This window comes from Littorina saxatilis, linkage group LG1, assembly GCF_037325665.1.
Source record: "Littorina saxatilis isolate snail1 linkage group LG1, US_GU_Lsax_2.0, whole genome shotgun sequence".
Lineage (NCBI taxonomy): Eukaryota > Metazoa > Mollusca > Gastropoda > Littorinimorpha > Littorinidae > Littorina > Littorina saxatilis.
In genome coordinates, this window is record NC_090245.1 from 31,311,323 (window position 1) to 31,338,792 (window position 27,470).

Below are 27,470 nucleotides of genomic sequence, written 5' to 3' on the forward strand. Positions count from 1 at the left end.
AGCCTCGTGTTCATCCCCCGCACGCGGCATTCCCACAATTCCATTTGCTGCTGAGTGTGGGAAGTGACGTGAAAGTCATATTTCATCCAATGGAATGTCTGCTTTGGCTCGTTTGATTTACTGGGCTTGTCTGCTGACTGAAATGTGGTTTTTGGGTGTTCTCTCGCGTCACCGACGAGTCAGACTATACCGGAAGGAAGCTAAAGGTGATGTCTGACGATGAATTCAATGTCGACGCATGCTGTAGGCGATGAGCATTTAAATCCCCAGACGTCTGTGCCTTAAGTATGCGGTCAATCAGTGAAAAGAAACATAATATATAGCAGCTAATAGAAGTACGTGTTTTCTTCTTCTTCTTCTCCTTTTGTTTTATTTTTTATTTTATTTTTTAAGCCAGACGACTCGTATAATTTTGAGGAATCAGGCTAATGTGATTTTGCTGTCTGCTGAAAGTCTTACGGTTTCTGTTAAAGCGTTTGAAGTGTATATTCTTTTTCTTTCGAGAGTGGAGCAAACACTGAATAACTGCTTCCAGAGAATGGCGTGTGTGTGTATGTGTGTGTGTGTGTTTGTGTGTGTGTGTGTGTCTATGTGTGAATAATGGTGGGGTGGGAGTGCGCGCGCACGCGTGTGAGTGTCTTTACTGATTTTCAATTAACATTGAAGTACCTGTTGTGATCGCTGAACTACATCTGTCAAGAATCCCTGACTTTCAGCGCACACACACACACACACTCAAAGAAAAAAAAACCCAGACAAGCAGACATACAGAAAGACACACACACACACACACACACACACACACACACACACACACACACGCACACACACACACACAAATAGAAAGACAGACACATACAGAGACGACCAGACAGACGACTTTTGGAGAAAAAAACATTTTGAATACCAAAAACTCCAAAACTGGCATGCAGTGTTTTGAGCGTTTTGTGTTTATTCCCTGCAAATTTCTAGTGAACGAAAAACAAAACAAACAATGTTTATCAACGCGAGTCCAATGACTGTACGCACAGAGAGGTATGTAGGAGGTGAAGAGCTAACAGGGTCTGACTAATACTGAATCTGGCTCCTTTTTTCGCGTACACTAAAGTGCTAAATATTCTTGTGTTCGTTTTGTTGATGAAAGAAACCTGATTAGTGTAATAATACAAAAATGAACAGAATGCATACATTCGCTGACTTGGGTGTGTTTGATTGTGTGTGTATGTGTGTGTGTGTGTGTGTGTGTGTGTGTGTGTGTGTGTGTGTGTGTGTGTGTGTGTGAAGGTACAGGTGTAGTTGTAAGTGTATGTCTTAGTATAGGTGTGCTTGTCTTTAAAGTTGGCCTAACTATCCCGTAAAAGGTAAAATAAACTTTTTTTTCACGAATTACACAAACAAATAAAAATTTCATTTGTCCAAAATAAAACTCAAAACAAAATGACACTGAGTAAATAAAAATAAATAAATAAATAACAAGTTTATAACAATTAAAAAAATATCTTAGCTTGTATATTTACACTGATAGTAAAAGCCAGATTTGTGTCGTAGGGATGAGGAAGTCAACAACGAATAAGTTACAGTAGGCACAACTGTACAAACATTACATCTCAGGCTCTAAATCCAAAAAGGAACCCGATGAACACTTTTATCATGAAAACGTCAATGATAATATGTACAGTGTATGTATACTGAAACGCCAAAAAAAGTCATAGTCATGAAATGATCAACTTATATACCCGTTACATGATTTGATCAAGTGTTTAACAACGTTCTTTGGCATACACGACATACATTTATACACATCTAATAAACATGGTTTGTGATTTGAAGACACACGGTTTACCACAGTAACGATGCAACATACCGTTTTGTTCTTGAAACCGCTAGAAAGAACGAGAGGATGAAATAAGAAAAAGAGAGAGTACAAGTACCTTGTAATTACATCATTTGTCATCAAATTTCCAAAAGCAACAAATACTAGAGAGAGAGAGAGAGAGAGAGAGAGAGAGAGAGAGAGAGAGAGAGAGAGAGAGAGAGAGAGAGAGAGAGAGAGAGAGAGAGAGAGAGAGAGAGAGAGAGAGAGAGAGAAACTTTAACAAGCAGCGTCAACACTGTTCCAGCACCATTTTGTTAACTTTCAATTATCTAAAATGTTCTTCAACGGCTCATACTGACAAAAATGAAGAAACATCATTAGAATGTTACGGTCGAAAACAATTCGCCAGGTTCAATTCAAAAGAAGAGAATAAAAGTGGAAAAGTTAAACAGGTTTATCGAGATATCAAGATACCAACACATTCAACAGACAAATAAATACCGACGAAGCACAAACAACAAACTGGCCATAATCCTTGTTAGACGTAGTATGAACAAATCCAACAATCGCGATCTATGTAACAAAATATCAACAACATTAAGATTATACAAAGTAGGATAACATTGAATGCATGCACTCATCGTGACATCAACGCCAAAGACCAGCGAGGTGAAACTGTATCCGTGTAGAGTAGTGTTGTATTTAACAAATGAAGACAACGTACGATAGTGTAACACAACAACGTCAAGAATTACAAGTGACACGAATGATGATAAGAAGAGTGAGACAGCCGTAGATGAAACATTGTGATTCCAACTTTGTATTTCCGCTATCGCGAAGGGTAAGCCTACTAGGAGTTTGGAAAATATGTGTGGGCCTTGGAGGGGGGGTGTGTATGGTGTGTGTGTGTGTGTGTGTGTGTGTGTGTGTGTGTGTGTGTGTGTGTGTGTGTGTGTGTGTGTGTGTGTGTGTGTGTGTGTGTAATAATTCAGCACACTGTCTGTGAGAAACGATATCTTGTGCAAGGATCTAAGAATGCATCTGTCGTGTCTTAGGAACTTGTATTTACGTCCAAACTTCACAATGAAAAGGCATTTGAAACCTATGTCTTGCCTACCATATTTGTGGAGTGTTTTGTACTGAACGTTCCAATTGCATTATGTCGTAAATGGTAGTTGCGCACCTTTCTTTTTTTTTCTTTTTTTTTGTGCAATAGAGACTTGTAAGAATAAGTACCCAGAGGCATATTTTTAAACGCCATTTGAAAAAAGTATTAACTAGAATGGCTTCTTGAGAAGGAATCATACAAAGCAAGTATTGCTGATTCATGACCAGCATGACTCACTCTTGTCATCACCTTGTAATGTAGTTTGATCCGACACGACTCCAGTGGCCGTGGTGTCATGGATACACACTATGAGGTAAACGTGACGTAACACACAACGGCCTCAAAACACAGACACCGTGGTATACACAACAGGGAGCGGGCAGGGCATAGAAATAGGTTGACACACGTCTCACCCGCCCCCCCCCCCCCCCTACCCCAACAAAACAAAATCAATAAAACAAATCGAGAAACGAACCAAAACCTAACACAAATTAGAAGCTAAAATCGATAAATGGAAACATTGGTAAAATGAAGTGCGTGTTTCGAGAGTAGCGAGTAATACAGAAAAGAAAACACTTTCCAAAGACCTAAAAGGAGTTATAAGAATTTCTGGTTCGGACTGTTTTGGGGTCTTCAATGTTTTCAAGACAAGATATTTGCTTTAACAAAACCGAAAAGATTATCACAAACCAACTGACCCGTGATAACTTCAGAAGAAGATAATGCGACAGACTGAAAATACTACAGAACAAATTAAAAGTATATCAAAAGAATCACTGCACCAACCATCTCTGCCCTCTTTCGGCATTGCTATGCTTCTTCTAGATGCCGATCCGACGTGCAACCAGCTGGAGTAAAAGAGAGTAAAAGAGAGTAAAACCCTGAGTATTGGTAACATTAACACAGTCGACGCACACAAAAGGCACACCTCACATCGCATCACAGTTAAATCACATCTCTCGTCTGACTGTGCCATGTACACTTTGCCTTAATGATGTGATCACACCCTTTTTCCTCTCTCCTCTTTCTTCTTCGTTAAAGGCACTGTCCTTCTCGTGTACACGATCATGCCCATAGCTACAGATCGGTTCAGGCTTTAATATATACATGGAATAAGAGCGTCCTTTAACTAAAACACAATCATAACAATTGGCTTGTGCTCAAGTAGAAGGATGCTCTTCTCACGCATTAAAGTCTGGACAGATCATAATGTGTGCACGTCATCCCTTACAGGGGAAGGACTGTATCCTTAACAATGACGCCTACTTTGCCTTGAAATGTTCTTTAAAAAATAAACAAAATAAACAAAACACCTGGTCGGAAATTGTACACTCGTTCTCGGTGCTTTTTTGGGCAGACTTTTAAGTCGGCGTTTCCAAAAGAACCACCATAGTCCCACAACGAACTACCGAGGACCGTCTTCTTTGAGATTCTCGACCATGATGGAAGGCTGTCATTTGACTGCTTAAAACGTATGAAGAAGAGAAGTATGGATTTCACGTCAATGTAAGAATCCCCCCTTAGACCTGTACCTGGAAAACTAACCTTTGAACTGATTCGTGCAAAATGTGTTTCTAAATACAAACGCAACAGGCTATGACCAAAGACTAAGTATTTACAAGGAAATAAACAAACGTACATTAAAGGTGTAGGTGCGTAGATAATAATGTCCACTCGCCCTCAAAGTTTCACAGTTGCCCCAAAACAAAACAGTCTGTTGACAAATGTCCACTTTCTCTATGAGCCGCTACAAAATGCAGCCAAGGCTTGTGAAGAGAGAAACGTGTGTAAATTGCAAAGATATTATCAATCTTAAGTTGTTCAATGTTAACGTTTCTGTGGGGTAGCATTATTTTCGTAGATTTCTCCACCACCACCCCCTCTGATAATGTGTAAGAACCGAGTCAACCGTGGCATATCAACACAATTTACACACAAAACTATCATCAAAATTAACGTTGAAATTTGATATTTGAAAATAAAGTAATTCAGTACCGCCATATATAACATAATGTTTACTGAATATGTTTGTACACCTGTATATTGCAGCAACGTTACAGAACAATCTGAAAACGATAAAACACGTGCCGGTTAAATGCAAAACAGTATATACATTTTACACACGGGTCACGTCATGATTGGATGATATAAATACACGAGGTGAATGTCAAGGTCGTTTCTGTGTATGCCCTCCTCAGGATCACAGACATCGCAGGTTGCAACGTCAGTTTGTCTGTCTCAAGACACTGTAAAAAGCACCGAGATGTCTGACTGGCCAGCTTGTTATGTTGAAATGTTTTTTTTCTTCTTTCGGTCTTTTTTTTGTGTTCTCTTGTGTCCTTGCACTCTGTTCAGCAGAATCCATCTCGTACGAACTCTAGGCACACTAGGTTCAACATACGTGTTGCCTAATGACAGGGAATAGCTTTTTATTACTAACAGCACATCCTCGCCTTTCCATTTCTATAGTTATACTGTACTCGAAAACTGAGAGCATTTATTTTCTTCCTCTGTTTTAGACACTGAAAATGTTGTTGGTGTTCAGTTTGCCTTCCAAGGCAATCAATGTATTTCTGAATTCCACCAATACACGCAGAGTTTGCAGAGGTAAATCATTCCCAACGAGTAACCCCGTTTTAATGTTCCAATGACGATTGTCTCTGCGAACTTGAAACTAAACAATGTCAGAGGAAGCCTATATTTGTCTTCTTACTATGTCTGAAAAGCTACATGCACTAAAATAATTCATACGATTAGTTGCAACACATTCGTATACTATCCTGTGTCATTTGCAACCCACCAGGTGTAAGTGTGTACATGAGTTTATGATCCATCTTTAGTTGCGTTTACACATGTAACTGCTCGTCCACAGTGACGCATAATGAACAAAATGAACACTTCAACACTGTAGTCCCATATTCCTGAAAGGAACTGTTTCGCGAAAGTTACGATTCCCAAGGGATTACTGTTGTTCTGTTCATGACAACTGGTCCTTCAGGCTTGCAACAAGCGGGCTATCGTTTCACCATTTCACCTTGGCGTAAAGCGGTATCTCTGACATGCCACTGGATCAGTTAACGAAACACTGGTCGCACGTGCGAAATGATTGTGTTGAGTTCAGTCAAACAACGGGATGATGAAAAATCCAAGGATACAGAAAACAGGCAAAATTACATGATGATTGTCATCAATGAGTTTCCAAGGCAACAAGGACTACAGCGCAGTCAGTGCGAAGTCACGATATTGAGAGAAAAAAAAGCAGCAACAATGAGTTCTCCTTCCTTTAGACATCCGCAGACGTCCTTCCTTTCAAAGTAATGTTCCCAGAGACGTTGTCTCAGCAACGAATGCAGTCTTGGACCAGTGTGATGAAGGATTCTTGTCACGCCATTGAGACTGAGTCACGTGATGTGTCGCGAGGCATGCTAGGAAGCTGCCGAAAGCGCCCCCTTGAATTACCGCTCCTCAAACAAGACGGGCAACTCCGGACCGGGAGTGAACTGTGTGCGTACCGTGGGTGTGATGTCGAAAGTAGGGTCTTTCTTCATGATAAACTTCTGCACCATCTGAAAACAGTAACATAATATACAATTTAGTACATGTGATGGAAGGATACTGAGTGATAAATGTTCTGCTTACGCTGCTAAGGACCAAGGATCGTGAATGTCGTGCAAAAGTCAGATGCCACAGTTTGCTTAACAATTCGAATACAATTATACTTGAACAAATAGAGACAGGGAAGGGGGTATAGAAAAGGACAGAGGGACAAAGCGACAGGGAAAAACACCGGAGAGACTGTGGAGGAATTAGAAATAAAGTGAAAGCAAGAAATAATGGAATATGATCATCGGAGAAATAAAAGCGGAAAGTGAAGATACGGACAGGGTATACGTAGGGTCAAACATTTGAAGAAAAGATGGAAGAAACAGAAAACAAGTCGCGTAAGGCGAAATTACTACATTTAGTCAAGCTGTGGAACTCACAGAATGAAACTGAACGTAGTCCGCCGCTAGTGCAAAAGGCAGTGAAAGTGACGAGCCTGTTTGTCACGGTAGCGACAGCGATTGCACGCTTAACTGTACCTCTCTTCGTTTTAACTTTCTGAGCGTGTTTTTAATCCAAACATATCATATTTATATGTTTTTGGAATCAGGAACCGACAAGGAATAAGATGAAATAGTTTTTAAAACGATTTCGGAAATTTAATTTTGATCATAATTTTTATATTTTTAATTTTCAGAGCTTGTTTTTAATCCAAATATAACATATGTATATGTTTTTGGAATCAGAAAATGACGAAGAATAAGATGAAATTGTTTTTGGATCGTTTAATAAAAAAAGAATTTTAATTACAAGTTTCCGATTTTTAATGACCAAACTCACTCATTAGTTTTTAAGCCAACCAAGCTGAAATGCAATACCAAACCCCGAGCTTCGTCGAAGATTGCTTTGCCAAAATTTCAATCAATTTAATGGAAAAATGAGGGTGTGACAGTGCCGCCTCAACTTTTACAAAAAGCCGGATATGACGTCATCAAAGGTATTTATCGAAAAAATGAAAAAACGTCCGGGGATATCATACCCAGGAACTCTCATGTCAAATTTCATAAAGATCGGCCCAGTCGTTTAGTCTGAATCGCTCTACACACACACACGGACAGACAGACAGACAGACAGACAGACAGACAGACAGACAGACACACACACACACACACACACATACACCACGACCCTCGTCTCGATTCCCCCCTCTATGTTAAAACATTTAGTCAAAACTTGACTAAATGTAAAAAGGAAAATTGAAAAGGGGAATGGTACCATAAACGCAAGGGGAAGCCGGAGAGAGAGAGAGAGAGAGAGAGAGAGAGAGAGAGAGAGAGAGAGAGAGAGAGAGAGAGAGAGAGAGAGAGAGAGATGGAGACAGTGACAGTGACAGAGAGACATAGAGACATAGAGACATAGAGAAAGAGAGACAGAGAGAGAGAGAGACAGAGAGAGAGAGGGCAAGAAGAGAGGGGGGAAGAGAGGGCAGAGGAAGAGAGGGCATAGGAGGAGAGAAGGAAAGGAGGGGACAGGGGGGTTGCGCCATATGGTGAAAAGTACATTTAATTGACTTCTCGTCATCAGCAGTTAAACCAAGCGTACACTGTCTGTCAGACAAAAGCCGACGGCTGTCACGGACGCAAATTAAGCATGACAGAGGATTTTAACTCCTGCTGCAGCTAATGCGCTACAATGTGTTTCCTTCTCTCTGTCCTGAGCTACTCTCAAGGCAAAAGTGCCAGTATTAAACTGAAGTTCCCAAATGAAAGAAAACTTCAGAAAATCAATGTAAATTGAACACAAAACTATTAGTTGAAACTGTTAAATCCTTTTCGATTCAAATTGCTGAAAACACGTTCCAGAGAACGTTCATTTCCCTTGGAAAAGAGAGAGAGAGAGAGAGAGAGAGAGAGAGAGAGAGAGAGAGAGAGAGAGAGAGAGAGAGAGAGAGAGAGAGAGAGAGAGATTCAGATTCAAAACTTTAATACAAAGGGATAAAGGTTTTAGGCGATGCCTAATCTTCCAATCTGTCCCTTTTAGACATACATGACATTATACATCACATTTATATATTTATATAACATGTTTTAAACAGCCAAACGAATAACTAATTAACTAAGAATTTGTAATCAGGTTAAAACTAACAAAAACACTAGCTATAATAACGTGGTTCATGGATTAATACAATGATGATTAAGATGTGATGCAGTAACAGTTATGATTTTCAAGTGTAGGGAGAGAATTATTTTTGACAAAGATATTTTCAAACAAGACGAAAGGGTTTGACATGTTTTACAGTACATTGGAAGTAAATTCCACACAAGCGATCCCCAGTAGGATAAACTAGATTTATACAAATCAATGCGTGGGAGCGGTAGCGTATAATTCAAAAGCCTCGCTCTACCAGGAGGGGTTGTACATTTTGAACATGAAAACACTAGCATTTAAAAAGAACTGCTGTTGTAGCGGAAGAATGTTCAGTTGAGTGTATTTTTCTTGAGTAGTCATATTGGGATCTCGGTTTAATAACTTTACACCTCTCTTGTGAAGTGTGTTTATTTTCTTTATATGAACATCACTGGCATTGCACCAGACAGTAGATGCATAGCAAATGTAAGAGAGACAGTGTGCGTGGAAAAACATTTTGAGGGCATCCACAGAAACAACGCACCAGAGCTTGTAAAGTAAGAAAAGGTTCCTAGAAACTCGTTTATAAACTGTATCAATGTGAGAGCGCCACTTAAGTTCATCATCAATTACAACTCCAAGCACACGGTGTTGATGGACTTGAGCAATGCTAACTGTACCATGCATAAGATCAAGGCTCAGAGGCTGTCGCTGGTGTTTTTGTCTTGTGGTTATTAACATGCTTTTTGTTTTCTTAGGATGCAGTGCCATTCTGTTACAATTACACCAATCATTCATATTTGCTATACTCTCTTGGAGTACTTTTCTTTTGAGATTTATATCTGTATTACTGATGTGAAGTGTTGAGTCATTACGTTGCAGAGCAGAATTTAGAGGAAAATCGTGGCTTCACAATAAAATGAGACTCAGTGTTTACCTGGATGGCAGCGACGTACATCATGTTCTCCGACACCCTCCGTCCTGAAAACACAAACACACCGATTTAGATCAGAAACTTTAATTAGTAATGATGGTTTTTCAGTAATAATACAAAGCTATATAACCTTCATTTAGAGAAATACGACAAGAAGAACAATACAACTAAAAAGTTAATTATCAAAATGTCGAAAGATAGTATCAATATGGCAACAACAACTACATGGTGATGGCAAACTGTACTACCCGTCATAACAATACAAATAAAATAGGGAGATACGTTTCACAAATCAAATTTAAAAAAGCAAGGTTCTGGCGTTAAAACCGACAAAAAATCAGAACATCTAAAACGAAAAACGTTTCGCATTATATATTTTGACTGGTATCATCATGATCATGATCATGATCATCATCACCATCATCATCATCATCATCGTCGTCATCATCAAGCACACAGCGATTACTCACCAACACAGCTGCGCACACCGTAGCCGAAGGGAATTGCTGAGAAGGGGTGCCAGGAGGCCACCTCGGCCCTCAGCCAGCGGTCGGGGGTGAACATCTCGGGGTCAGAAAAGATACGCTCGTCGCGTGACATTGTGTAGTTGTTCAACATGATGATTGTCTGTACGAGATAAAACAAACAAATTCCATGACAAATATTTGTTAAGAAACTCAAAAGTAAGAGAAGAAGTAAAGAAAATATCAGGTTACAAAAATAAATACCAGTAAAGAAATAGAAAAAGTAACAAAAGCAGTGGCTTAGTTTATGATGTAGCGATACACACAAATTCGACTATGGCTGTTTTGACTGTATCAATTCTAAACTTGATTTTTGCGGGCTGATGTTGCTTTTAAAGATTAACATAATATGCAAAGGTAACTAATAGTGTTACTTTAATCTACGAAAGCACTTCGCGAGTACATGTATTTTCTTTCTAGTATAGTAGTTATGTAACACACACAAACACAAGTAGGAACATTATTTTCGCTGTTGTCAGTTTGGGTTCAAGGTCAAACATAGTGATGCAGATTTTTCAAACCATATGATCACGTGTAATGTGTGACCTTTAATCCAATCTACTGGTGTAATGTCGCGCAGTAGTAATAATAATAGCTTCCCGCCTAACATTCATCATTATTTTCTCTAACTTACTGGAGTGTTTGTAGGCTACGCCCAACAGTCAATGTCAGATCTTAATGCTCTGTGACAATATTGAATGTGCGAATCTTGTAAGCGGCTTATTGTTTCAAAACGGCGGGCCATGGCAATCGGTTTAACGTTAAGTGCAAAGCAAGCATGATGGCGTTGATTCTCTGTAACGCTATATATTAAGTTATCTTTGAGGCGTCAGTATTTGCAAAAAAATATTTGATCGTTGACGAGAGTTTACGTTTCGCGTTCATATGGAGGGGGAAAGTAGGTCATCAAAACACAAACGCGAGGAAAACACTGATCCAGTGTTTGATAGATGGTGCACGGTGGCGCTGTCTGTTGGTGAGATCCAACAGCAAAGTTTTGAAATAATTAACTCATTTTTCAGTCGACCCGGGTTTCTTTTCTTCCCGCTCACACAGGCTAAACATTTCTAAGCATGGGTGTGGAAGGTAACACGTGTGATATTAGACCATCACCGAGTAACTTGAACACTATCACATGCCGCAAGAAGAAGAAGAAGAAGAAGAAGAAGAAGAAGAAGAAGAAGAAGAAGAAGAAGAAGAAGAAGAAGAAGAAGAAGAAGAAGAAGAAGAAGAAGAAGAAGAAAAACAACAAATACAACAACAACAACAACAAACAAAAAATAGCAAGTCAACAGCGACAACAACAACAACAACAACAACAACAACATCAGCTACAAGAAAACTCACCCCTTTGGGAATCCTATAGTTGCTTATGACAAGCTCCTCTTGCGTGACCCTCGCGTTCAAGGGGATTGGTGGGAATAACCGAAGCGTTTCTTTGACAACGGCCTTGACATAGGGCATGGCCTGAAGGTCAGCCGCGGTGCACGACCTCTGACCCAACACTGTGTCAACCTCTTCCCGCAGTTTGTTTTGCGCTGATTGATTGGTTGCAAGGAGGTAAAGCATGAAAGCGACGCCATTGGCTACCTGAGGGGGAGAAATCAAAACATATTTTCAGTAAAAGCTATTTTATGCTGTTGATGGAAACATTTCTTTTCAAGAATGAAAGATAGAAAGTGAGATAAAGAGAAAAAGAAAGAAAGATAGAAAAAGAAAGAAAGATAGAAAAAGAAAAAGACAGAAAAGAAAGATTTACCAAGACGCAGAAATAAGACAAAACCACAAAACCTTGATTCAAATAAAATTATATCAACATCAAACTTCTGAGCGAAGGACACGCTGAAAACAATATTAACAAAACATACAATCCTCCAAAACAAACGGGATCCTCTCATCTTCTGACATAATTATACACCCCCCCCCCCCCACCCAACAACATGCACTCTACCAGACACCCCCACCTCCCGAACACACGCACACAAACACACGTACACACACACGTACACACACACACACACACACAAACACACACCACTGACCGTGTCAACACCGCCCATGAAGGTCTCTGTGAGGTTGTCAATGATCTCCTCTCTGGTCAGTGTGCCGGCAGCCACCATGTAAGAGATGAGGTCCATCTTCTCTCCAGGGTCTGGGGTCATCTCCTCCAGCCGTTGTCTGGCCTCATCCACCCGCTGTGCCATTAGCTCGTTGGCTGATGAACAAAGCCCCATTAACAACGGTCAAAAACCACGGCCAAAACAGAAAATCGTTTGCTTTTTTGTGTGTCGAATAACTGCTAATACAACATCAAAGCCGAAGCACACACACGGAGATATTGGTCAACATCTCTGAACTGAACAAGCAGCAAACAGCACGACTTACCTTACACTGATTAGATATTTCATTTATTTGAGAAGGAAATACTAATTATAATGACTGTAATACATTGCGAACTTACTGTGTCTAATTCACACAAAGCCAAACACAAAAGCTAAAGTTTCTTTTTAACTTACTTCATATTTTGCAGAAAAACTGCAAATAACCGTCGACGTTAATTGAAAGTAAAACACTCGTGTACGTCTTCTCACTCCCCCCTCTCTCTCTCTCTCTCTCTCTCTCTCTCTCTCTCTCTCTCTCTCTCTCTCTCTCTCTCTCTCTCTCTCTCTCTCAAAAACACACAAAGACATACTCATACACTCTCTCTCTTTCTCCTGTCCCCATCTCTTTTCTCCCTTCCTCTCCCGCCCCAATACTCACACAGCGAGTATATGGTGTCCCAGGCCTGCACGTGCTGTTTCCAGGCCTTGGTGCGGAAGATCTGGTGGACCTTGGCAAAGGCCATGAGCTGGTGCCCCGTGAGGAACATGACTCCAATGGCCTCGATGAACTCTCGGATCTTGGGAGACATGTCTGGGTCCAGGGTCCCGATGCGAACGTTCAACAACACCTTGCCCACAGCTGAAGGATTGAGGAAAAGTATAAATGAGATGTGGTTGGATATCAAACTTAACAAAGATGCATTATACAGTATGCACTCAGTTAAAGGACAGTTATTTACAGGCAAAAGACTGCTTGGCCATTTAACATAACATAAATAAAGATGAGTGTTCATCGTTAATGCACGTTCTCAACAACCCGAAACAGAACAGAGGTTCCAGATAGAACGCAAGAGAAAAGTGAATGGCTTAGGTAAAAAGAAAAATAGCAACTAACATCTAACTCGTGTATTCACAGCACAACTACGCAGCAGTGACAGACAAATCAGAACACTCCTCGACGAGTTCAACTTGAAACTAGCCCAGCAGTAATTAAGCTAGCCGTGCATCCAATTTTACACTCCTAGCTTGTAAGCTAGCCTTACATTCCATTGTACATCCCCAGCTTGTACACTGTACACTTGAACAATGCAGGCATAGAAGCAAGAGACGAATCACATCCCCTACAGGAGTTGAACTTGCAGCTGTCCTTACCTTCCATGGTGTATTTGTTGATCTCGAGAGGCAACTGCCGCACGGATTGCCCGTCTGCTTGGGCTGCCTTGAGCTCCCTGAGTCTGGTGATGAACTCCTCTGTCGTGCTGTTCATGCCCTCGATATACTCTCCCGCGAACTGGGGCTTCATCAGCTTGGGGTTCAGGGTCCTTCTGCTCGTCTTCCAGTACTCCCCTTGCCTGCAACACAAACAGAGGAGGTCTTGGTGAGGTTTGATTGGTTTTATTATGCTGTGCTAATTGAGTATTTTTGTCCCAGTTCTAGTGACTATTTCGGACATGCGGTGTGTTTTCCTGCTTGGTTGCGGTATTTTATCGCAATGGATGCATGTGCAGGTCAAGCGAGAACGTTTTGTCAGTACCTTGCACATGGTTGACCAACGTCCAGTGTCTTATGTTATCTGAGGAGGACAATGTGGCTTGAAGGCTAGGACATTATGAGCTGAATTTCTTGTAAAAGTCTGTCAACCAACTTTGTCACACAGTGCTGTATCTTTGAACACGATTGCCATATATCTCTACACGAGTTATGCAAACAATTCTCTTACACATCGGTCGATTGCACTTGAGCACGATTGTATGTGAAACTGCATTGACTGAGATGTCCATTTGTCAAACGAATTTTGCACTGGTGTTTGTTTGCCGAATTTATTGTTTTATGTTTCTTATTGTGACCAGCTATCGTGCTATTCACGCGTCCATTAACTGTTACAGTTTTATAAGTGTTTGTCTCGGTTGTATTACTTTTCATTCACGATCAGTGTCGTCGATGTTGCCGCAGGGTGTCAGTTTCATCGCCCACCACACCCAACCGTTTTTGTTTACCCACTCCCCCTTTTGATTTTAAGTCATGCAGCACTAACAAACAAAAAAACACAAACAAAAGAAATAAATCAAAAAAGGTAACCGCTTTGCTAAGTAATATCTATTCATCCTCTAATATTGACCGGCCAGTGCACTTAACTGGGACCAAAGTCGATCATACGCGCGAACCACAGCCTTTTGACTACCAACCGTATACACCATTTCTCTTTATTCGTCTTCTTGACATGTGAATGAGCCTCGGACTTTATACTAAGTGCAAGTGCTTTCGACGGCGAGTATACAGTGCAGAAGTCTTTTATATGACTCTGCAGTGTGTGCTAAGCAGGGATCCGCTGACGGCAGTGCTTTTCCCATGCTGGCTCGTAAGGTGTTATGAAAGAGCTCGAGAGTTGCTGAGGGCCATCCAGGCCTCTTCATTTCCCTCAACTCATAATGGGGCATCGAAAAAATGGCGCCGCTCAGTCTCCCAGCGCGGAGGTGTGTTTGAAAAAGCCTGTGTTTTGTCAACATAACTTTCGCGTTCTTGAAAGCCTGAGGAGAAAAATGTTGTTAAAATCAGCCATTCATCGGGGCTTGGGTGAATGAAGGGTAAAGATGGTATGAGGGCCGGATTAAAACTACTTCTTTTTCCCTTTCTTTCCCTTGTACGCCTTCGCTTTCTTTTCTTTTCTCTGTCCAGCACGGTAACCCTGTGTCCATTGTGGTGAAGGGAAGAACCTATATACCAGTTAAGAATGAGCGTACGTGTTTCTTTTTCATTAATTTCTAACAGCCTCAGGACTCAGACAAGAAAACGAAGCCAAGGCGAACTATGTCATTTTGGACAGAAGGGAGATTTGGGAGATGTTATCGAAGTAAAAACGACAATAAAGACTGAGACACTGGGTCACGTCAATGTTAAGAATTAAAACATTAAATACGACGAAAATAACGAATTTGAGAGAGAGAGAGAGAGAGAGAGAGAGAGAGAGAGAGAGAGAGAGAGAGAGAGAGAGAGAGAGAGAGAGAGAGAGAAAGAGAGAGAGAGAGAGAGAGAGAGAGAGAGAGAGAGAGAGAGAGAGAGAGAGAGAGAGAGAGAGAGAGAGAGAGAGATCGTCGCGCCGCTACATTCCATAATTCACTTTCAAGTGCTTGTGTGCCCTTGGCAAAGAATATTTCAACTCCGATCGTTTTCATTTGCTTTGGGAACGAGTGGGATTGAAGGCAGAGGTGGAAGGGGCGAGAGGGAAGGAGACCCTCTTCTGCACACACCGCACTTCAAACAATTATGGGGAGAGGGTGTAGAGAGGGGCGTAGGAAGGGGGGGGGGGGGGGCGCAGAGGGAAGGAAAGGTGACAGAGGAAGGAGAGGGACAAGGGAGGTAAGGAGGAGGGTGTCTTTCTGTACCGACTGACCCAACTCTTCGTCGTCCCAGCCAAACATCCTGGCCCCATGAAGTGGGGCCACGTTCCCTCAATTGAATTTCATTTGCTTGTAATCAATGTGGAGAGTAAGCAGCAGGGGGCACGGACCGCTCTGGCCTCACCCCGAGCTAAGCATACACTCGATACAATTTATGCAGTTATTGGATGAAAGAAATCACTGCCCCGCAAGGTACCGTACGTATACATACTCTGCTTGTATGCTGCGGGCTTCCGTAACAGTGTTGACTGAAAGAGGAAGAATGAGAAATAATAAGTTGTTTTTGATGGTGTTGACAGAGAGAGGTGGAGGAGATGGAGGAGGAGAAGGAGAGAGAGAGAGAAAGAGAGAGAGAGAGAGAGAGAGAGGGGAGAGAGAGAGAGAGAGAGAGAGAGAGAGAGAGAGAGAGAGAGAGAGAGAGAGAGAGAGAGAGAGAGAGAGAGAGAGAGAGCACTTTGCAAACAGATGTCTAAGTATTCACTTACGAAAATTCACATCGAAAACGTGCCTCTTGCAATGGCCGTCTACACGCACAGACTGTCTCCACCGTTCCCCCTCCCCCGACGCATAATTTTCACACCCCAAACGACTTTTCTTACGTGGGAAAAAAACTTACTGGATTTTTACTGAACAATCCAGCTGACTCAGTAGAATACAATCTCACAGATCGCTTCACGCCTTCAATTGACAATAAGTGTCGTCTGCTTTATCATAAGCATAACTGGAGTTACGGGCCTTGGAACATTATGCAAATTGCGCAGCTGCGCCGCTGATTCAGCGACAAAAGGCGAGAGAGACACGGCATGATGTAAAACGATCAGATTTGATCAAATACTTTTGACACGTCAGCGCCATAAACTTGAGTTTCAAATGTCGGCAATAAAATAAAATGTGTACTTTTTACATTTAGTCAAGTTTTGACTAAATGTTTTAACATAGAGGGGGGAATCGAGACGAGGGTCGTGGTGTATGTATGTGTGTGTGTGTGTGTGTGTGTGTGTGTGTGTGTGTGTGTGTGTGTGTGTGTGTGTGTGTGTGTGTCTGTCTGTCTGTCTGTCTGTCTGTCTGTGTGTGTGTAGAGCGATTCAGACTAAACTACTGGGCCGATCTTTATGAAATTTGACATGAGAGTTCCTGGGTATGATATCCCCGGAAGTTTTTTTCTTTTTTTCGATAAATACCTTTGATGACGTCATATCCGGCTTTTTGTAAAAGTTGAGGCGTCACTGTCACACCCTCATTTTTCCATTAAATTGAATCAATCTTGACGAAGGCCGGGGTTTGGTATTGCATTTCAGCTTGGTGGCTTAAAAACTAATGAGTGAGTTTGGTCATTAAAAATCGGAAACTTGTAATTAAAATTATTTTTTTATTAAACGATCCAAAAACAATTTCATCTTATTCTTCGTCATTTTCTGATTCCAAAAACATATACATATGTTATATTTGGATTAAAAACAAGCTCTGAAAATTAAAAATATAAAAATTATTATCAAAATTAAATTTCCGAAATCGTTTTAAAAACTATTTCATCTTATTCCTTGTCGGTTCCTGATTCCAAAAACATATAGATATGATATGTTTGGATTAAAAACACGCTCAGAAAGTTAAAACGAAGAGAGGTACAGTAAAGCGTGCTATGAAGCACAGCGCAATCGCTACCGCGCCAAACAGGCTCGTCACTTTCACTGCCTTTTGCACTAGCGGCGGACTACGTTCAGTTTCATTCTGTGAGTTCCACAGCTTGACTAAATGTAGTAATTTCGCCTTACGCGACTTGTTTTTTTTATTACAGAAAAAGAGTAAGGAAGTGTCGTCGCGTTTGCCTGGGTTTTTTTGCACCCTTATAAGTATCACCGGTCCAATATAATTATAAAGCAGCGCTGATGGAATTTAACCAGTGATTAAACTAAGATACGGTTCCGTTGCGTTTTAAGTGGCGTTAATACGAGTGAATGCTGCATATATTGTAATCATTGCGGTCAATCTATATGCAACAGATGTGCTCTAATAAACAGGATATTATTATTTTGAAATGACGCGATGAGTTAGACTCAGTACACAACTCTACTAATCATCATACGAGGACCTGGGATCTGCCTGTCTGCCGCTCTCTCTCTCTCTCTCTCTCTGTCTGTCTAGCTGTCTGTCTGTCTGTCTGTCTGTCTCTCTCTCTCTCTCTTTCTCTGTTTGTCTGTCTGTCTGTCTGTCTGTCTGTCTCTCTCTCTCTCTCTCTCTCTCTCTCTCTCTCTCTCTCTCTCTCTCTCTTTGCGCAGTCACACACACACATACACACACACCCAAAACCCCTCTCCGACTAACCTTCGCGCTCTCAGTTTTGTCCTAGTAATGATAAGTTTACATGTTCCCGGGAGCAAGATTTGGTCAACAACGACACTGCCAGAAGGGGTCTCTTCAGCGAGGCTACGGATGACGCATGAAGTCTGAAGAGTATGAAAATGTCCTGTAGGTCCAGGGGGCAAAGAACGTACTTTATTCTTCATGAATCTGCTCTTCAACTTCCTGTCTGTCGGGCTGTCTGTGCCCCCCCTCCCCCCACCCCACCCCCTCCTCCACATTCCCTTCTCTGCACTGATATGACCATATGCTTTTAAACCGCTGAGGCAACAGCTTTCTTTGTCTGTCTGTCTATCTGTCTGTCTTTCTATCTGTGTGCTTGCCTGTTAGACAGCCTGTCTGTCATGTCCTTGTTTGCAACCGTACAAGCCTCTTTTAAAATGTGTGTGTGATTCAAAGAAAGCACATCAAATTTGTTATAATCCCGTTTTCTTCATCGATGCTCTACACACGCTGACTGCTCAAAGCATAACGCAATTCCCACCCTTTACTAAGCCGTGCTCAATCTGATCGAGACTCATCTTGACACTTAACAAAAATAGTTTTGCCTTGCCATCGTGTTTAAAAAAAATACACACTTCTCACGGGTGGCACAGGTCATAAACAACATTTTTCATACACAGACATTTGCAACATTTAAGCACTTAAAAAGCGAGCATAGACCCCGCAATATACACCTCATTATGCACACGGGGAACGAAATTCATTGACACACATTCGCAGCCAAACATATTCACGCTCAGGGCTTTATGCACCGATCTAGCCCCCATAGGACGCGCAGTGAGTTGCGTACGGGTCTTTTCAGGCCGATTGATAACAAGCTTCAATGGAATCTCTTCGCCGGTCAAAGCCTAATCATTAGCACGGCTCCGCAGGGGGGCTTGGGGGGTAAAAATGAATATCCGGCAGACGTCATGCTACGTCATTCAAGCTGGGACTTCCGCGCTAGTGCATTGCTTGGAAGGTACGACCCGGTAATGGTGGCAACATGGCGACACAACAAAGATTTTGTGAACAATGCTGCAAACAACTGCATTGCATGAACATGACTGCAGAATGAACTTGAAAACTATTCTGAACATGGCCACCCAACGAAGCAATTCTAACAGACAGAACCCTCTTTGTTGAAGCATGATTTAGGTTACGTCAAAAGGGGAGTTTAAAATATCGTTGCAAGTAAGAGTTAAACAGATCGTTTCGCGGACATGTTTGCCCTACGAAGCTGTTCTAAGTGATACTAAGCATGTGTTGTTGCTGTTGTTGATGATAAAATGCCAAAATGATACCATTATGTATTTACTAACCGTCAAAAATATCCAGATTTAGCAATCAAGGCGTCATTAATACGGGAGTGACGGGAGGTGTGAACGGTCGCCTCCTTTCGCCAAATTCCACATCAAATACCTGCTTGTAACATACTTTTCTGTCGCAAAAAAAACAAGTCGCGTAAGGCGAAAATACAACATTTAGTCAAGTAGCTGTCGAACTCACAGAATGAAACTGAACGCAATGCAACGCAGCAAGACCGTATACTCGTAGCATCGTCAGTCCACCGCTCATGGCAAAGGCAGTGAAATTGACAAGAAGAGCGGGGTAGTAGTTGCGCTGAGAAGGATAGCACGCTTTTCTGTACCTCTCTTCGTTTTAACTTTCTGAGCGTGTTTTTAATCCAAACATATCATATCTATATGTTTTTGGAATCAGGAACCGACAAGGAATAAGATGAAAGTGTTTTTAAATTGATTTCAAAAATTTAATTTTGATCATAATTTTTATATTTTTAATTTTCAGAGCTTGTTTTTAATCCAAATATAACATATTTATATGTTTTTGGAATCAAAAAATGATGGAGAATAAGATGAACGTAAATTTGGATCGTTTTATAAAAAAAACATTTTTTTGTACAATTTTCAGATTTTTAATGACCAAAGTCATTACTTAATTTTTAAGCCACCAAGCTGAAATGCAATATCGAAGTCCGGGCTTCGTCGGAGATTACTTGACCAAAATTTCAACCAATTTGGTTGAAAAATGAGAGCGTGACAGTGCCGCCTCAACTTTCACGAAAAGCCGGATATGACGTCATCAAAGACATTTATCAAAAAAATGAAAACAAGGTCTGGGGATATCATACCCAGGAACTCTCATGTCAAATTTCATAAAGATCGGTCCAGTAGTTTAGTCTGAATCGCTCTACACACACACACAGACAGACAGACACACACACATACACCACGACCCTCGTCTCGATTCCCCCCTCTATGTTAAAACATTTAGTCAAAACTTGACTAAATGTAAAAAGAGAACAAATCTGCGACGAAACTTCTGCGCTTACGATAATTACTGTACTGGCTCCACACTGATGCAACGTGTCCTTATTCTTTGCAAGTCCCCACAATCCTCAATAACACCTTTCGTAGGCAGCGCAATGCGTGCATCTGTACTGTATCGGTACACTCTATGTTTACCTCATCAATCTGCCATGTTTCAAAGGGATGAACAGGTTATTTTTAAGACCGCAGCAGTTAACAGCAGTTATGAAAGCATCCGCACGCAAACAACTCTATCCCTAAAGCACTACAAGCGAAATGCTGTTAATTACAATTTCCATAATGCACGCGGCAAACTACAAGCAATGGGGCGCTCATAACTATCCCCCTAAAGAACGCAAAATACAAGCAAAACACTGCAAATAACTATGTCCCAAGAGCACACGGCAAACGACAAGCAAAACGCGGCTAATAACTGTGTCCTGAAGCGGTCCAGCAAAAGCTTTTGACGAGCATCAAAGGCAACAGATTGTGTGCCTTTAAGAAGAGGTATGCGAAACACGTCCCGAACTTGTACGCTCTCCCCTTTGACCCGTGTAGTGCGCGTTGTAAACAAGCGAGCAAGCTGGTCACCTCTCGTTCGACATCTTGTAGCCTCGCTTTATAGTACTCTCTGCACGTTGCTTGCCCCCGGAAGAAAGCAGGCCGCTACTTCGAGGGAACCCGACTGTTTAGACCTCCACAAATGTAAACAAATCAGGCGAAGGAGTCTTAAAAAGGGAGCTCAATTCACAGACCTTATAAACAGAAAATCTGAGAGTGAGAGAGAAAAGAAGGTCTTAAAATGGAGGAGACAGGTACATTATTTTACAGAGCTTGAGAAAAGAACATCTTAAAATAGAGGATTGAGGTCAATTCTCAGACCTTATGGACAGAAAATTTGAGGAAACACGATCTTAAATTTGGGGAAGTCCTAGATCGGGGTGGTGTGTGTGTGGGGGGGGGGGGGGGTTAAAGGAAGGTTTCACTGTACTTCTTTGTCACTCTTTCTCGAGAGATGAGGTTTGGTTTGCTGAACTATTCACCCTCACGGTCATGAACAAGATGACATGATCGATTTCATGTTAGCTTTGATTGCAGCAATGATTAAATGTAGAGATCTTCAATCTTTAATTTTCTTTCCCTTTATAGCTATCCGTGTGTCTCTGGGGAAAAGCAAAACACTGCTGTTTCGATCGTGTTTTGTGAAAACAAAGGAACAAAACCATTCATATCTCGAAATGCAATCTGTTGACCCCATTGTGAAGACATCATTATGATGTTACTTCAGTAAAACAAAACAACACATCGCTTGGTTTAAACTGTTTTATTTAACGTTTGTGCATTATTTACAAAAAACGCATATTGAGTAAACAACAACAAGCATAATGCTTATAGTGGTGTTCACTATTTCTAGAAAATTACATATAATATAAATGGCGGCTATTGTACAGTTTAAATGAAAAGCTTGCAAACATGAAAAGAAAATTGAATGAAAATTGTACATCAAAACAAAAATCCGTTTGGGAATACATATATAATATTTATGGTGTTTGCGAGTAAGAGATAGGGAGAGAGGGAGGGAGGGAGGGGGAGAGAGGGGGAGAGTGAGAGAGAGAGAGAGAGAGAAAGAGAGAGAGAGAGAGAGAGAGAGAGAGAGAGAGAGAGAGAGAGAGAGAGAGAGAGATAAAGAGAGAGAGAGAGAGAGACGAGTAGACGTGTCGATTTTGCTTTCACTTTACATGTTTATCTGTTCGAAACGGCCGGACTGTCCAATAAATTCCTGCACACATCGCTTGCAACGACAATGGCGAAAACATCGGAAATACTGCGCACAGGAAAAGCAAAACAAGGACACAATTATGCATGTGTGAGACACAATCCTTCGTCAAGAGGTCGAATAATCGGATTTCTAATTCGATATGTTTTCGCAGCGCAGAAAATTGCACTTATGGCTCGTCACCTCGTTCTACGCATCCCGCCATCGCATCGCATCGCGTGACCGAATATTACTGGGATTCCTGAACCTGTTGCTGGTTACATTTTGTTTCCTTTGATCCAGCGCACCTGCTCAGATGATGGACGTTGAAAGAGAGAGAGAGAGAGAGAGAGAGAGAGAGAGAGAGAGAGAGAGGGGGGGGACGGGGGGGGGGGGGGGGAGAGGAAGATGGGAGGGTTGGGAGCTAGGAGGCTGTTACTGATGGCGAGTCATTCTTTTGTTGTTCAGTAACTAATTGGGTGTTTTTATGCGAGGTTCGTGGGAAAAACCTGCACCTACGAGGAAGGAAACAGCCTTCCTCCATTTTGTTTGCAGCCCCACCTTACTCCATAGCATGGACCTCTACACTTCCATCTGGCTTGCAATGCCTCTTTCAATCCTGCTTTGACCCCTCTCCTTTGTGTATTGTTTTCTATTAAGATAAGTCGACAAAATAATATGTTTGCCATCTTTTAAAAATCTATTTAGATCCCTGATCCGCTTTTTCAATACCCTGTACTATCGCTTCACGCTTGTGTTAGTGTGTGTGGGTGTGATCGACTGCGCTGTGTGTGCGTGTGTGTGTGTGTGTGTGTGTGTGTGTGTGTGTGTGTGTGTGTGCGTGTGCTATGACTATGATATAGTGATTTAACATATTATTTTTCTTACTATGTACTTAGCTTTAACTTGTGTGAGTGTGTGTTTTTCTTTGGATGTTGTTGTTTGTATAATTAATGCATTATGGCATTTACACTACTGTATGAACTAGGATACTATTTATTGTAAACATGTATTGCATTGTTCAGTTTGATGTAAAGCGCGGAGAGCGTGGGTTAACCCCATGGTTCGCGCTATATAAGCTTGCCACTATTATTATTATTATTAATATGAAATCTTCACATTTGTATTTAATATTAGGAAATATATTTGTCAAAGAAGGATTTAAGAAGAGGCGGAACTAACGAGGGGAAACATATGAAGAGATGGAAGAGGAAGAGTGGAACAGGAGGGAAAGTTGAGGAGGTACAGACAGGTATACAACAAAAACTAACTCACTAGTCTAAGAAAATGTCTATCGTATTCTATTATAGATTAGTGCTTTAAAGACACAACAAAAAAAGCCTGTCGGACACGAAGCAGCGTCAACAACAACATCTAAGAAAATATCCGCGAAGTAGTATTGGCCTAAACATCACAAGACATAAGAAACAAAAGGACGTGAGTGCCCTATATAAAGACAACAAGAGTAAGTGAGACTCAATGCGGAACTGTCTCCATATCAAAGATAAAAAAAGCACTTAAAATAAACAAACGACGTTCATCCTCTTTCTAAAAATCATTTAAAATTAATCTCAACAGTTTCTGAAGTATAAGAAGATCGCGCAAGCAAATCCCGCGACCTGTGTGGCAACACGGTTGAACGATATCTTGGGCAAGATTAACAAAAACATCGTCTGGTGAGGTACAAGTATGAACCCCGGAACAAAAAGACTGAATGCAAATCCGCTGGAGCAAAACACCACGGCGCCATCTGGGGAACGAGTGCACATAAAACTCAGAAAGGGGGACCGTTGACAAGAAGACTCAAACTCTATCAATTACGGTACGCCAACAACGACAAAGGCACGGCAACCATTAAACACGACGACGACGACGAGGGAGTAACACAAAATTCTTCTCGTTGGCAAAACAAATGACAGTCAGAAAAGCCACCCCCACCTCGGGTACAGACAAGGAACCCACCCCTGCTGGGTCGGGTAGACGGGTTCTGGAGCCAGCGGGCTATAACCTTAACCAACGGTTCAGTGCCAACCCCTGCACACCGTATTGGATTAATTGTGCTAGTCTGACTCAAATCACTCCCGCGGCCTCTCAATATCATGTTGTGAGTGTTAGTCTGTCGTTTCGCCTCGAGGGTAGGAGGACATACACGTGGATAAGACTTTTAAGACGACATGAACGTGGCCCTTTGTCCCCTCCCTCCACCCTTGCACTTACTTGAGCAAAAAAAGGTTGGATTTTTTATTCACTGATTTTCCCTGACTAACAAAAAAGCCCTGAATGTTTACCCCTTTTTTTATGGCTCTGTTTGTTGATTTTGAAAAGGAGCGACCTCATGAAAACTATAAAATAGTCTTCTTATTAGGAATGAAAAACATATTTATTTCATAGCTGGAGACTCCTAACATCTGTAACAGAAGGACTACGCTGAACATTCTTTGGTAGCAATGAGACAGTTGTAAACACACTTATTTTACGATCTGTATTCTTTATATGACCAGTTTTCTTCTTTCTGTATCCAGACTTTTAAACTATATAAAAAAAACACCCAGTAGATTTACAACTATTAACTTTGACACGAAGACACATTCAGCTATCGTTAATAGAAACCTTTCTCCCGAGCTGTAACTAAATTCCTAAGATAATTTTTCTCTTTTCTTTCAATGCATTCTTTGTATGTGCACTTTTTATTTCCCGTATACATCTGCATCAAGTGAGTTTCGCCCAGTTTCATTCCAGATATTAATGTTGCGGTGCACTACACAAAAATATGACATCTATCAATAACACGAACATTTTTCCGAGCAATAAAATAGAGGATGATACAATTCAAAAGTTATTTTGTTTCTTTTTGTTTCTTTGAATCCCGCTTTTATATGCGCTTTTTATGTTCTGTATTACGCCGCCCACTCAGAAAACATCGGAGAAAACAAGGTACTAAATTGCTATAAAAATGCTCTTTTACGGGCAAGTAATTCTCCCAACGTCGACTCCTTCGAGGGATGCAGCAATTCTTCTTAACGCCTCCACTCGTCGTAAAATCTCACAATGTCTATCCGCTACTGTATCATCATATATTTATTGTCACCTCCTTCTGTCTGTCAAAGGAAAATAAAAACTGCTGCAAAATACCGTTAAGCTTCCTTACAGTGCTTAAAACTGACGATTCTGCTAGGTATGAATGTGCAAAACTCGCCACGGGAGTTGTATCTGCTGCTGCGAGTGTCCATTGACATTGGTCGATTGCTCGGTAGGATGTCAACCCAAAACAGTTACACCTGGGAAAGAGGACACAATCACATACAAAGAAAGAAAACAAACTCTTTACAAATTCATCATAAAACCTGAAAGGTGTGCTGATGACAAAAAGCAGCATAACATAATGACAAAGGTTTTAAAAATCAACACTGTTTCACACAAGTGTGCTTTCACGTTAGAACATCGTAAAACAGGTGTGCGGCTGCAGGAGCCAAGATATGAGGAGCTTTACGAACAGTGAGCGATTAAGAAAAAACCCATTCCTTTGGCAAAGATAAAAGCCTTCATTGTATGTAAAATGCATAAAACAAGGACACACCAAAAAAATATAAATAAAAAGACATAAAAACACACCTGCGTCAAATGCAACACCCGGTGTGCATACCAACACACCGTAAGACTTGAGATAGTCATCGGATCTGAGTTCAAAAGCGAGCGATGTCAAGTACGAATACGTTTGAATGAACATTTCAGTCCGTGGTGCAGCTGTAGATTGTGAGATAAATCTCTTTAGCCTAACGATGTCTTGAGCGATTTACACCTACCCACCTCTGACTGTCCGTTACGGCCCTGAAATTCCTTTGTGAAAAAAGAACATGGGAGAGAGGGAGGAGGAGGAGAGAGACATATGTGAGTGGGTGGGGGTGGGGCAGGGGGGGAGGGTGGGGTGGGATCGATAACGCAGCACCGACGAGAAGATAGAGAGAGAAAGAGAGAGAGAGAGAGAGAGAGAGAGAGAGAGAGAGACAGAGAGAGAGACAGAGAGAGAGACAGAGAGAGAGACAGACAGACAGACAGCCAGACAGACAGACAGTTAGAAAAACACTTTTGTGACAATACTGCTCAGAAAAGATGCACACAGTGCTGCTGAACAAAGACGACTATTAAATTAAAGAATAAACCAGGAAGGTGCAAAGAATTCAGCGGCCGGCATGGAAGCCAACGTACACTCAAAACGAAGGGTTTCGCAAGCCAAAAAGCATGACAACGTGCAACAAACATGGAGAAGTAAAACCTGCATGTCGGTGACAAACAACAACTAAGGCAACAACACAAATACACGAAGCGACCTCCTGCGATCGTTATGGCGACACCTGTGTACGCTTGGAGGTCATGTCGTGTGTTTAGTGCAGTGTAACCCTGCGATTTGTATCTCTTCCTTGTTCTCTTCGTTTGAGGATGATAATTATTAGTGGTACGCTAAAGTTGTTGTTCATTTCGTGAGTGTGTGGGTGTTTTTTTTTTTTTTTTTTTTTTTTTTTTGGGGGGGGGGATGTTACCTGCACCCCCCCCCCCCCCCTCCAATTCGTTCTACTCTACCTTCGTTATTGTTTTGCTCATTGTCTAGCTGTGTGTCTGTCGCTTGCTTCCTGAGTCGTGTTTTTTTTTTAAATTCATGATTGTTCGTGTATGTCAATGCATGCTTCTGAGTGCGCGTATGCGAGTGTTTTATCTATCCTGTTGCGTGCGTCAGATTAAGTCCGTGTGTGTATAGGTACATACATCTGCCTTATAATCGAGTTTTGACATATATGCATGCATGTGAGCTCTATTTTCCATTTATCTTGCCTGTGCACGAGTCTGAATGGTACTGGGCGGTAAGCACTAAGGGCAAACGAAGAACAATAGTTTGCTCGTTGAAACAAAAAGTATGAAAAAAAAATGAAAAAAAAACATGCTTCTTTATTCCCATCTCAGCAAGCAGACGGACACCAAAATGATTATCACACACTGTCACTACCACCATCAAGACTAACCCCACCATCAACCATCAATCTACATCATCCACCTTGACGGCATCTTGCAAGCAAGTTTCATCGACGGTGTTGAGATAAGTTCATTATCTGTATCATACGTGTTTGTCTGTCTGTCTGCTTGAAATACCACTGGGTCGACGTACTGTAAATGTAACGTGTGTTTTTTCTCCAATAATAAAACATTCTAATAACCTACAATTCTTTTTTTTAAAATTCTGATTATCGAACGTTAGCAGTCCGTCTGTTTTTTGGATTCTT

The 27,470-nt window shown here is 41.3% G+C and overlaps 1 protein-coding gene across 1 annotated transcript in view; it reads right to left on the minus strand.

Annotated features, from left to right (window-relative positions):
* Positions 1-929: 929 nt before the first annotated feature.
* Positions 930-27,470, minus strand: part of LOC138967057 (cytochrome P450 27C1-like) — a 70,950-nt gene continuing 44,409 nt past the window's right edge. The window contains exons 4-10 of the mRNA XM_070339517.1: positions 13,526-13,725; positions 12,813-13,013; positions 12,095-12,267; positions 11,400-11,642; positions 9,999-10,155; positions 9,532-9,575; positions 930-6,490 (exon numbers count right to left, since the gene is read on the minus strand). Of these exons, the coding sequence (XP_070195618.1) occupies positions 6,380-6,490; positions 9,532-9,575; positions 9,999-10,155; positions 11,400-11,642; positions 12,095-12,267; positions 12,813-13,013; positions 13,526-13,725 (1,129 nt within the window). The 3' untranslated portion in view covers positions 930-6,379. The remainder of the gene's footprint in view (positions 6,491-9,531; positions 9,576-9,998; positions 10,156-11,399; positions 11,643-12,094; positions 12,268-12,812; positions 13,014-13,525; positions 13,726-27,470) is intronic.